At 36.5% G+C, this 12,728-nt stretch overlaps 1 protein-coding gene across 1 annotated transcript in view; it reads left to right on the top strand.

Annotated features, from left to right (window-relative positions):
* Nucleotides 1–12,728, top strand: part of Dhc1 (Dynein heavy chain 1) — a 443,578-nt gene that overhangs the window by 393,683 nt on the left and 37,167 nt on the right. The window contains exon 58 of the mRNA XM_068227758.1: nucleotides 4,566–4,718. Within this exon, the coding sequence (XP_068083859.1) occupies nucleotides 4,566–4,718 (153 nt within the window). The remainder of the gene's footprint in view (nucleotides 1–4,565; nucleotides 4,719–12,728) is intronic.

The raw sequence follows: 12,728 nt of genomic DNA, 5'->3' as shown, positions 1-12,728 counted from the left end.
ATAAGAGCTATACGGGAAGGGCTGCTTGGAGTTGTATTAGGAATAGGTTATAACCTCCCTCATTGTATCACTATTTGCAGCGATAGCCAGGAAGCGTTAAAAGCACTATGTGCAGTTAAAACAACATCAAAAATGGTATGGGAATGCCAAAGGATGTTAGATCAGCTGTGTGAATTTAGCTCAGTTACCCTATTACGGGTCCCTGGGCACACAGGTATCAGTGGAAATGAAGAAGCTGACAAACTAGCGAAACAAGGCTCAAAAGGTCCTTTTATAGGACCAGAGCCCTTCCTGGGAGTGTCACTCCGAAGCGTGAAACTGGTAATATCCCAGTGGACAAACCAGTCTCACTTAAGACATTTGGAAGAGGTTAACTATAGCAAGGCAGGCACGTGAACTTATCAAAGGGCCTAGCCAAAGTTATAAAAAGGTCCTGATAAATTTGAATAGGACCAGAATGCGAATGGTAGTTGGACTGTTGACAGGCCACAATACCTTACAGAGACACCTACACATCATGAAAATCAGTCAGGATCCGATGTGTAGAAGATGCGGTAGGGAGGAGGAGACCTCCGCGCATGTGTTATGTCAGTGTGAGGCTCTTGCAAGCACTAGACATCGATACCTTGGCTCACATTTCGTGAGCCTGGAAGACATCAGGAATGCCAACATCCGGGCACTGGTATCCTTTATAGGAGCACTAGGTCTGGACTAGGCAAACCCGTTTAAGGGACACAAAGGGTCTTCACAGACCTACGTGTGGAGCCCTGCGAAGGCAGGGTTCACCCATTCTTTATCTATCTATCTAACCTCCCTCATACTTATCGAGAAATTATCATAAGCATAAAATTAGGGCCAGAAACCAGCATACGGATGTATTGGAAATAATTAAATTGTGTATGAAACTGTACATGATGCTGGATTTAGAATGACTAGTAGTATTTCTTGTAATATTTTTTTCCATGGAATTCCTTTTTGTACTTGAGTTGTTGTAGTTGTTGGGTAGTATGATTTAACTTTATTATCACTTGTAGTGTTAAGCTAGTAGTAAGTTCAATCTATAGTATTGTAATTTGTAGTGTTAAGTACTGGAAATACTTAAGTTGTGTGTGAATATGTATATAATGACACTGGATTTAGAAAGTTTAATTAGTAGTATTTCTTGCTTGTTGTAATGTTGTTGTTGTTGTAGGGTAATTACGGTTTAACTTCACTTTATTATCACTTATAATGTTAAGCTAGTAGTAAGGTCAACCTATAATATTGTAAGCCAAATTGTTAAGCACTGTAAATACTTAAGTTGTGTGTGAATTTGTATATGATGTTGCTCGATTTAGAATATTAAACTAGCAGTAATTCTTGTTATATTTTCCTTCCATATATCTGCTTCTTGTACTCTTGTTGTTTGTTTGTTTGTTTGTTTCTTTGTTGTAGTTGGGTAATTATGTTAACTTTATTATCACATTACTGTAAGTGACCGTTGCCACCGGGGTATTTCCCATTTGCAATTTATTAATAATAATAATAATAATAATGAGTGACAGAGGTTTAACGTAATTTGGAAGGAATGTTTTGCGTATGATAAATGAGTACCAGTTAACTATTGGGGGCAAAGGCGGTCATGCGTTGAGCTAACCACTCCACCCCACCCCACCCCACCAAGTGCCAACGTCATGGATAGTGGAAGCCTTCACCTTCCCCCTTTCCAATGGCTTTCATGGTTTGTACGGAGATGACTTTGCTTTTTGCTTTTTAAATATTAGTATTCATGTTTATTATGTTTGTTTATTCATACCCCTGCTTTGTAATTCAGTGACCATGGAATGGCTCTAAATGTTGTAAATTATATTTATATTTACTTGTATTTATTTCCTTTTTCCTTATTGCACACGTTTGTTGTTGTTATTGTTATTACTACTACATATCGCTTAACATGTAAATAAACTAATATTTAATGCAGTAAATAATGCTTATCTCTTCGGATTCATTTCTTCGTTGCGTATTCGTTTTGCTATGACAACATGACTTCTTTATGATATAAATAAATATAAAATAAAAGTATTTCTTCCCAAACATATTTGTTATACGTGCACCAATCAGAGAACCAACTAGGGAAGTACCTCTTACTAAGGTGCATAATGTTTTTGCATACATGTATAATTGAAGAATTGAAGATCCATATACAGGTAAGTGGGTCGCCCATGTGGTAGGCCTATTACGCGTCATAGGAAACTGAGTGAACTGGCTGTGCAGTTTGATCACATTGCTGTTAGCTTGGTTTCAGGAGATGGTGATGTATTCGAACCCCACAGTTGGCAGGTCTGAAGTTTTTTTTTTTTCCCGTCATTTTCATTTCAGGCTAGTGCTGTGTCTGTACGCTTATTTACATCTTAAATCCTAGCCCTCTTTCCTATCCAATTCTTGCATCACAACCTGTCTTCATGTGATTTAAGCCAATATATATGTAAAAATCTGGTAATGTTGTAAGCTTGAGATACACCAACTTGTAAGCTGAAAATATGTTTAAAATGCCAAATGCCGAAAACCGTAAAAGTTCTTAGTGGGATGTAAAGCTGTTAGCATTATTATTAAAAGGAAGGACATATGTCTTATGTGGTAAGTCCTTGAACTTGCAGAAACCGCAATGAATTATTCAATCTATATTCCCTCCCCCCCTTTCTTTAAGAATGCAGTTATAGTAATGCATACATCAGAATCAGAATAAAGGCAGGAAATGTTTAACATTATTTTAAGCGAGTGAAGGAGAGAATGTATGACTAGCTCATGTTGGCGGATTCGAGTTCGGCGGTATTTGAAAGTGCTCAAATACTCCAGCCTCATGTCTAGATCTACTGGTACATAAAGAACTCTTGCGGGACGAAATACTGGCACCTCGGTGTATGTGAAAACGATAGAAGTAGATAGTAGAACTAATATTCAATTCTGCAGTGAGCTTGAAGCTGACCTAATTTCCGTTCACGTAGCTTGGCACATTAGTATTCCTATATGTTTCCTGATAACCGTGAAGATATAACCAGCCTGCAGGCTGAAAATATGCCCAATCTCTCTCCTTAGGCTACGGGTTACCGGTATTGAAGAGAGAAGGAAATGTTCGCGCAAAAGAAAGGGAAGTCATTGGACTTTCGAAAATCACACTGCAAAGACTTATTAAACAAATTGCATCGTTTAACACGCCCCTATTTTCAAGAATATGGTTATAGTACGCCTACTGCATATCAAAATAAAGACAGATATATGTAACATTAATTTGAGTGAGAAAGGGTGTTTATTTCCTAAATTTCTCATTGAGCGTGGAAACCGACTTAATTATGAATATCTTGATTTATTTCATCTTAACTTTTATCATTTACTAGGGTAGGGAAACATTTATTATCGGTGTTTACATTGAGGTTAGTTTGTTTGGTTATGTCTGGTGATTTTAATATGTAACCAGGCAGGTTGGCAGCAGTGATCAGCCATTACAAAATAGAGAAAAGAAGAGCATCGGGCGGCGATATTTACTTTCTGGGGTATTTCGTTACGTGGCTATTACTATACTTCACTTCCCATATTTGTGTAAGTATTTTATCTAAGCTTTTATCTGCCTTAGTGACAATTAAGTTATTAACTTTTATTTTGGTTTTTAAATCCTTTATTTGTTTTGATAGGGTCTGATTAGAATCAGTTTTCATTTCTTTTATTAGATTTGGTAGATTCTTTTTATTTCAAATTTAACATCATTCTGTGTTTCTGTCGGCAGTTTCCTTAGATTAAGTTCTGTTTCTGCTATTGTATTTGTTAGGTCTTGTTTTGTATGGGTTGGACCAATTAAACTTCGCTCCTTTGTTCAATATATTCATTTCTTGATCAGAGATGGATTGTGTTAGGATTGTTGAATATTGGTGAAATTAGTTCTTTTTCTGTTTGTGAGGTTATGTCATGAAACATGTGCTGTACATAAATATTCATATGAGTTCAGTTAATGTAAATACCTGTAAATCAATATTATATAATTTATTCTTACCTGTGTATATAATTTGTAATCCATAATTGTGAAACACACTCGTAACTTCCAGAATGGTAATAGGCACTAGAACGATGGAGAATATTCTGTACATTATAATCTATGTATTAGGCACTCTAGAATTTTCAAGAAGGTAGATTTTTGTAATGTAGCTTTCTGGAAGCCTGGTCAGGACATATATAAGAAGACGATCTTGACAGTGATGGAAAGTTATTGTTCAGTAGAGTTATGGTGTAGCAAGAATATTTATCTTGTGTTGACATGCAATAGTTACAGTCTCCATATTGAAATGTCAGGCAGTTGTTTTTTAAAATGGCGACTTTGTTGATGTCCTCAGAGTGAAGTGTTTTTGTTGTGATAGTGTGATTAAGGTTATGTGTCTGTTAATTTGTAAATAGATGTCAGTAAAATAATTCTGTACCAACTGACAGCATCTCGTGTGCGTCTTTGTGGATACAATAGAATAATGTGATCAAAAGCACAGTAATACTTTTATACTCCAATCTCTATTTCATGTTGTGTTTCACATCTGTTATTTCAGATATCATGGGAATCAGCAACTCTAGGCTTCTGGTACACTGAACTTCTGGAGCGAGATGCACAGTTCCGACGTTGGTGTAACAATGGACGGCCAAATGTCTTCTGGATGACGGGCTTCTTCAATCCACAGGGCTTCCTTACTGCAATGCGACAGGTAAGATTCAATACTTTCTATCTTTTATCCTCTTTTAAAGAGGAAATTTTAAAATTCACTGACTTCTGTAAGATGATCAAAGATATGGAACATTTCCTAGGAGCATTATTTGGATATGTCTGAAAATTTTCATTTACGAAAAGCTTTATTCATAAAAGAAGGCTATCGTCCATTTTGTTTAATCTTCAGTACATCATTCCAGCAATTTTAACATTCTTGCCTCATAATCCTGGCCACGTGTGGTGAGTTCTCTCCCTGATCACTAATTCTGGCCTTAGAGCACTGGTTGAACTCCCTCGATATAACTGTCTGTTATGTAATGTGTTACTTGATGGGTATTTATTTTGGTTTTTCCTTGTGTTATTTTGTTTTGTTTTGTTTTTGTTCTGTTTTGTTTGGTGCACACAAGATTTAAAAACATAATTCTGGCCACAATTGAGTACTTTAATAACATTTCTCTGAATGTATCTGACTGCACTTGAGAGTTTGGAGGCTGTTTATAAAATAACCAATAGGCTTATAGAAAATCCAATAACTCTATCATACTCCTCATTTCATTTCACGTTAGGTCATATTGATTGCAAATTTACATTTTAATACTTTTTATCGGAGGTGGAACGTAAAATGTGCCTGCTTTTAAACGTGTTTCAACCATGCATTAACTTAAAAGAATTGTTTCCCAAAAAGCTGTTATCTAATAATTTCCAAATTTTAACACAATATACAATGGAATGTTTTATGCATCATTTATCAATGTCAGAATTAATTCTTTCCAAGAAGAAAGGCTGTTATCAATTTTGTACAGTGACTTTTCTCAGCTCAGGGTGACTGGAAAATTGTGTTCTTGGTTGTGTTGTAATCTTTATACAACCAATGGTTATGCTCTATGATTAAGAAATACATAAATTAATTATTTCTTATATATATCAGTTTGTATTTGTATTTGGTAGAATGATACGGATCATTAGCTGCCCGATAACGACAGGCACTGCACGATGCCACACCTCATTCAGAGTTAAATCTATTGATTAAAAGTTGTATGTAACATTGTCTGCACTGTTTGCTTAAAACTTTCTTCGTGTATTTAATAATTACCTGTAATTCAAACAAACGGTATGAAGAGATCATGAAAAACATTCCTCATTAGCTTTCTTTCATGAGCACTGTGGACCTCCAATGGCAGCATTTTAACTTTTTAAAATGTTTTTATTTGCATTTATCCAACTATTTAGAATACAGTTCATTAAGACGTTTCTGCAGGGGACAACAAATATGAATGTGTTAAGCGAGAAAATGTACTAATGAATATACTAATAAAAACTATCCAACAGGGGTATGGAAACACTAGATACAATTCTTTCCGACATGAGGGCATTTTACATTGTGTATCCGCAGGTACAGTGAAAACTATATCTACCATTTTTAAAGATGAGAGGAAACTATTTAAAAGGTGTGAAAAACATGAGAGAACAAATATGAAAACCTTTACTGCTGGGGCTTATAAAATAACAAGTGCACAAACAACAAATATGGAAACATATGCATGGCGGCCAATAAAATTATCCAAGTATTACCGCATCTCACACTCTTTCTAAAACAAATGTTAGTAGAAGCATTTTATTTCGGAGCAGTGGGTTATTAAACATTATTTTCAGGTCACATTCTTAGACAATGAATTGGAGATTACACTTGACCATATGCATCCGGGAGTAATCGGGAGGAATGATCTGGCCCTCCATTTCTAAAAACTTCGACCAATTCAAATGTTCAAATCAAAACTTGAAGGTGCGAGTTCAACATTCGCAACCTCTGCGTGGATGTGATGCCAGTCCACTTTCTGAAAGATTTTAATTTTGTCTTCATTAGCAAGGAATTTCATGACATTTTCCGTATCCATAACTAGGCTATCACAAGACAAATATGCACCATGCTAGTCAATTTCACACGATTATGTTGCTAATCCAGATATAGGCTACTGTATCATGCGACAAAATTTCACGGTACCACTCAACACAAAATAAATTTCTAACTTCTGAATGAATGCAAAATACAAGCACAAATAGGCTCACTTTTTCCGTAATCATGCATCGGTGGCGACGGCTCTTAGCCGAGTTGTAAATCACGTTTCTTTCACAAGGAATGACAAATAACATTTTCAGGGCTCTGAAAAATGTGATCGCACTCGTAGTAAGCAATAATAGAGAAAATTTGTGATGCGATAGGTATGTTTATATGTTCCTTATCCAGATATAGGCTACCCTATCACACGACAAATATTTGCTACACTTCACTGTACCACTCAACAGTACATAAATTTCCAACTTCTGAATGGAATGTGAAATACAAAACAAATTTACTCGTGTTTTTCAGCAATCTTGCTGATAACCTGCAAGTAAAACTGAACATTCCTGAGGCTAACAGCTTGTTCCCCGAACATGCAGCTTATTTTGAAATTTATTTTAGTTTAAAATTTGACGGATAGAAAATCTGAATAAACAACAAGTGAACTCCTCAGCTCTGATAACAACAGCGGACTGTAAGTCCAAAAATCAGGTACAAGAACAATAGAAAATTATCCACACAATAATCTACAAGGGATGAGCAGTATAGTTCTACACCGGTACACTTTCATAAGAGCATGTTTGCTCCACTAATTTACATCCTAGGAGACTGAGCTCCAAAAGTTACTGTAGTCCAGCATCTCAGAGGCACAAGCTTCTTACAAGGTTGTGCTTGACAAATTTCAAATAATGTGCTTGCAGTCACTTCTGCTCAACTGTTTGTTACACACTGGTCCATAAACCATTACAAATAAACAGGGGCAATGAGTGCCCATTCTAAATGGCCTTAAAGTAAAAAAAGAAAAGGTTAAATATGAATGGCCATAAACAAAATGCTAGGAGGCAAAACACTTGAACTCCTTTTCGAAAAACTCCTCAAACCCTAAGTGGGCTTATGGCACGAAGTTGCAGAGGCTAAGCCTATTCTACAGAGAAGTGAGTAAATGAGAAATATGAAATCCCAAAAGTGTGTTAAGAATTTGGTGGTTTAGAAAATTTTAGTCACCCCATACCAAGTTGAATGGGAATCAACAGAGGGTGGTCACTCTCTGTTCCCTTTGTTAGATGTTTCCCAGCAGGGATTAGAACAGAGTCCTCAGACATGCTGAAAATTTACATTTAAACCATTAATTAGGACTTTACATAAAATAAAAGAGGTTTAAAACCTTCCCCTCAAGCTATCTGCCGAAGCTATCACATATTAAGAAAATTATGCCATTACCTTGCTTGCTGGGCTTTCCGAATGCCGATCTACATCTCCTGCCTCCTTAATACATGCAACACACGATCAAGTGGAGCGATGAAGATGAAAATCCAGCCTTAAAGCACCCAGTTTTTATACCATTTTGAAGGGAAGTTTTCAGAACTCTACAGATAGGCATCCAGCCTGTACAAACCCCCAATTTTAATCGTCTAGAGGAAATATTCCAAACATTCCTGATTGATTAACAACTAAAGAAGATGGAAACAGTAGGAGTGTTGACAACTTTGATACACGAACAAGACAATCTTCAAAAACTAAGGTTAACAAAGTTTAAAAATTGAAATTATCTCCAGAATCAATTGTCTTTAACCCTGCCAGGGGCGAGGGGGGGGGGGGGGCACCTAGACCGATAGAAGATGCATCTATCAGTTGCAACCCCAAGTATCTTGTATCACATTAGTTCAAGTTCTATAACATAGATGGCCTTATAGAAGGCGCACAGTTTAACTGGATGGAGAAGCTGTTTGCCCGGTACTATTGTTGTTGTTGTTGTTGTTATTATTATTATTATTATTATTATTATTATTATTATTATTATTATTATTATTATTATTATTATTATTATTATTATTATTATAAAAGATTCAGTCATTCTTCATCATCATCATCATCATCAATGTCTCACTCCAGTCGCCCATGTGTGGTTAACAAGCCTCCTCCACTCCTTTCTGTCCTTCCAATTTTCCTGCTCCATTACTTCCACCGCATCCAGTCCAGCTTCTCTAATGCCCTTCCAAATCTGATCCATCCATCTTCTCAGTCTTCCAACTGGTCTCTTTCACTTAACTTCTCTTTCCAATTCCCTTCTTGCTACCCATTCCTTTCCCATTCCTTTTACATGCCCGAACCACCTCAGTCTAGCTTTCTGTATGTTCTGTACTAACGGTTCTATATTTAGCTCTTCTCTGATTTTAATATTTTGAATTCTATCTCTTCTTGTCTTTTTAACCGATGTTCTTAAAAATTTCACTTCTACTGCTTGGATCTTACTATCTTGCATCTTATTAGTTACCTGAGTTTCTAGTCCATATGTTACAATTGGTATGAAATACTGTTTATATAATGTTAATTTCGTACTTTTGGTTACTTTGTCATCCCATAAAAGCTCTCTGACTTGATGATAAAATATTGTACCTTTACTTAGTCTGTTATTAATTTCAGGTTTGATTTCATTACTTCCATTAATAATGCTATCCAGATATGTAAACTGTTCTACATCTTCTAACCGTTCTCAGTCTATGTTCACTTGGCTTCTCTTTTTCTCTTTTCCACAGTGCAGGACTACAGTTTTCTTTTTACTAATTACCATTCCAAACTCCTTCAGATTTTCATTCCAAATATCCAGTCTCCTTTGTACTTCTTTTTCTCCCTTTCCCCAAATCACCACATCATCTGCAAATATCAAAGCATTCACTTCATCACTACTCTGTTTTACATGTTTTATGATTTCATCCATCAATATAATAAACAATAATGATGACAGTGCACTTCCTTGCTTGAGATTTTTTTTGTATAAAATGTTTCAAAGTCACCACTCCCTACTTGTACACTGCTTTTACTCTGATGATACAATATTTTAATCTTGTTAATTAATGAATTTGGTACATTCCTTTTCAGTAGGCATTCCCATACATGTTTTTTCTTAACTGTATCATAAGCTTTTTCCAAATCCAAAAATACAAATATGATTTCTTTGTTCCTTTCCAGATGTTTTTCCATGGTCGTTCACACTGTAAATATCAAGTCTATTGTTGATCTGTTTGGTTTAAAACCATATTCTTCTTCCTCTAACTGTTTTTCTATTATATTCCTCAATCTTTTGTCTATGACTTTCTCCATTATTTTTAGTCCATGTGATAATAGGGTTATACCTCTATAATTTCCATATTTCTTCCTATTTCCTTTTTTGAACAGTGGTACAATGCTTCCTTGTTGTCAATCTTCAGGTATCCTTTCATCCTTCCATATGGCATTGAGGGCTCTGTATAGCCACTGTAGTCCAATGCTTTCTGCTGTCTTAATCATATCAGCATTGAATTTGTCTTTTCCACTTGCTTTAATTTTGGTCATTGCTTTTACTGCCCTTTCAAGTTCCCACCATGTTATCGGGTTCTCTTCTTTTTCTCCATCTATTATTTCAATTTTCTTACCTCCTTCTTCCTCCGAGCAGTCATCCTCATTATAAAGTTTTTTCAAAATATTTTGCCATCACCTTCTGAAGACCCTTTTTGTCATGTACTATGGATCCATCTTCTCTCTCTAATGCCTTGATTTTTTCTTGATTTATTATTTTCCATTTTATTACTCTGTATAATTGATTTCCTTGACTATCTTGCTCAATTTTGTTGGTAAACTCTCCCCAATATTTCTCCTTTTCTTCCTTGATACTCCTCTTTACTTGTAGTTTCAATCTTTTGTATTCCACATGTAACCTTTCTATCTTATTCTCATCCCTCTGATATGTTTTTGCTTTTCCTTATCCATTTCTTTCTTCACCTTGTTCCTTCCTTTTATTTATTTTTTCTGTCCACCACCGTGTCTCATTTCCCTTAACCTTTGCTTTTGTTTTCCCGCATACCACAGTTGCTGCTTCCACAAATGTCTGTCTTAAATTGTCCCACTCTTCTTCTCCACTTCATATTTCTGTGTTAGACAACTTACTTTTTATACAATCTTGGAATGTCATTCTTTTATCTTCCTCCTCCAATTCCTAAATCCTGATCTTTGATCTCTTCTTCAATACAATTTTAGGGATTTTTACTTGTTTTAATTCCACAATTAATAATCTATGATCACCTTCCATGCTTTAACTGGGGATTATCTTCGTATTCAGGATGTATCTTCCCCATTCTTGGTCTGTTATTATAAAATCAATGAGTTTTCCATACTGTTCATCCCTAAGGGTGTTAAATGGGGTTTAAGATCCAAAAACAAAAATACTCATTCCTCCAAAACCGTGTACATACAAAGATGAAATTCCAAATGGTGGTATATATTTTTAAATCCTAGGTGTAAACTAGGAAATATTTGTAAACATTCCACCCCTAAGGCATTAAATGAGGTTAGCTCCAAAACGAAATTATTCATCCCTCCAAAACCGTTTGACATATGAAGTTATAATTTTATAAGAAGGTTATTCTTTTATGCCTAGGTGTAAAATTTGATGTACTTCAAAATGTTTTTGATAATAATAATAGCAATAATAATGATTATGTTATTGGTTTTGTGTCTGTGTCTGTTAGGTCATCAGCCCAGAGGCTGGTTGGATCCTCAAATAGCACCACCAAAGGTTATGCGGTTATAACGAAACCCCAAAAACCAATGGCAGCACCAAAATGAGGCATACTAGGCAAGATGAGGAGTGAGGTAGTTTGCCATTGCTTTCCTCACTGGGTCAGAAAGTACTATTGCAGCACGACTGACCCTATGAGCAGCACCTTTCATAACACTCAGATGCACTAGCCATGCTCTGAATGTCATTACTCAACACTACCCATACCCCATCAATTTCCATATTGTCACAGCCATGGATGTTGACTGGGACTTCGGTGGAAGCTACACATTGCTCTGGCCTGTGCCAAGAGATGGATGCAAAGGTACTGTATACATCAAGAAATGACAGCAGGCAGTTATTGGTCAACCCCTCGTCCATGTCGTGGGCAACAGCATGAAGTAGGGGTGATGTACAGTGAGGACTGCGTGTGCCCCATGACCGCTACGGTAGCTGTGAAGGCCCTATAGGAACCCTGAAAAGTGACGGCTAACGGGACTCTGGTGAAGACCTCAATGGCAGCAATGGCGGAGAAGGGGTCCTTTGGTACGGCAAAGCTGGCGGATGAGGCAACCCTTCTTCTTGGGGATAAATAAAGAAGAAACTACTGCCTTGTGGTAAAGAGGGATCTTTAAAGGCTAAGGGAGATAACCCCTACAGAAAAATCCTGCGGTCTAGCGCAAACAGGAGGCAGCCCCTCCACTGGACTTAGGGTGCTGTGGGCTAATAACTCACATACCCGAATTAAACTTATTACAGAAACCAGACGAAATTTATACCGGATTTTATGGAGACGACTTTTGCAATGAAATACAGAACACGAATCGGATTCTGGGATGTTAAAACTATGTATGAAACTGGCAGACTGAGAGAAGTAATGGCAGAAATGAAAAGGTATTAACTGGAGATACTTGGGTTGAGTGAAACAAGATGGACAGGCTACGGAGAGGTGAGGACAGAAGAGGGGGGTGTTTTCATTTGCTCTGGAAGAGAACAAAATGATCAGCATTCAAGTGGAGTGGGTGTCTTACTCACAAGGAAAGCAAAAATTAGCATAATGAAATGGACCCCTGTATCACACAGGATAATTACTGTATGAATAAGAACCAAAGTTAGACATGTGACCATAGTACAGTGCTATGCGCCAACAGAGGTAGCAGAAGAGGAAGAGAAGGAGGAGTTTTATGATAGGCTGACATCAACACTGGCAGGGATAAAGAAGAAGGACATCATGGTGTTGATGGGTGATCTAAATGCAAAAATCGGTAATGAAAATTAAGGAAGAGAAATAATCATGGGTAGACACGGAATAGGAGAAGAAAATAATAATGGCCAGAGATTCATAGACCTTTGCAGTAATTTTGGATTGGTTATAGGTGGATCATTGTTTCCACATAAGAACTGCCACAAGATCT

Source organism: Anabrus simplex, chromosome 5 (assembly GCF_040414725.1).
Source record: "Anabrus simplex isolate iqAnaSimp1 chromosome 5, ASM4041472v1, whole genome shotgun sequence".
NCBI lineage: Eukaryota > Metazoa > Arthropoda > Insecta > Orthoptera > Tettigoniidae > Anabrus > Anabrus simplex.
This window is presented reverse-complemented; position numbering and strand designations above follow the sequence as displayed.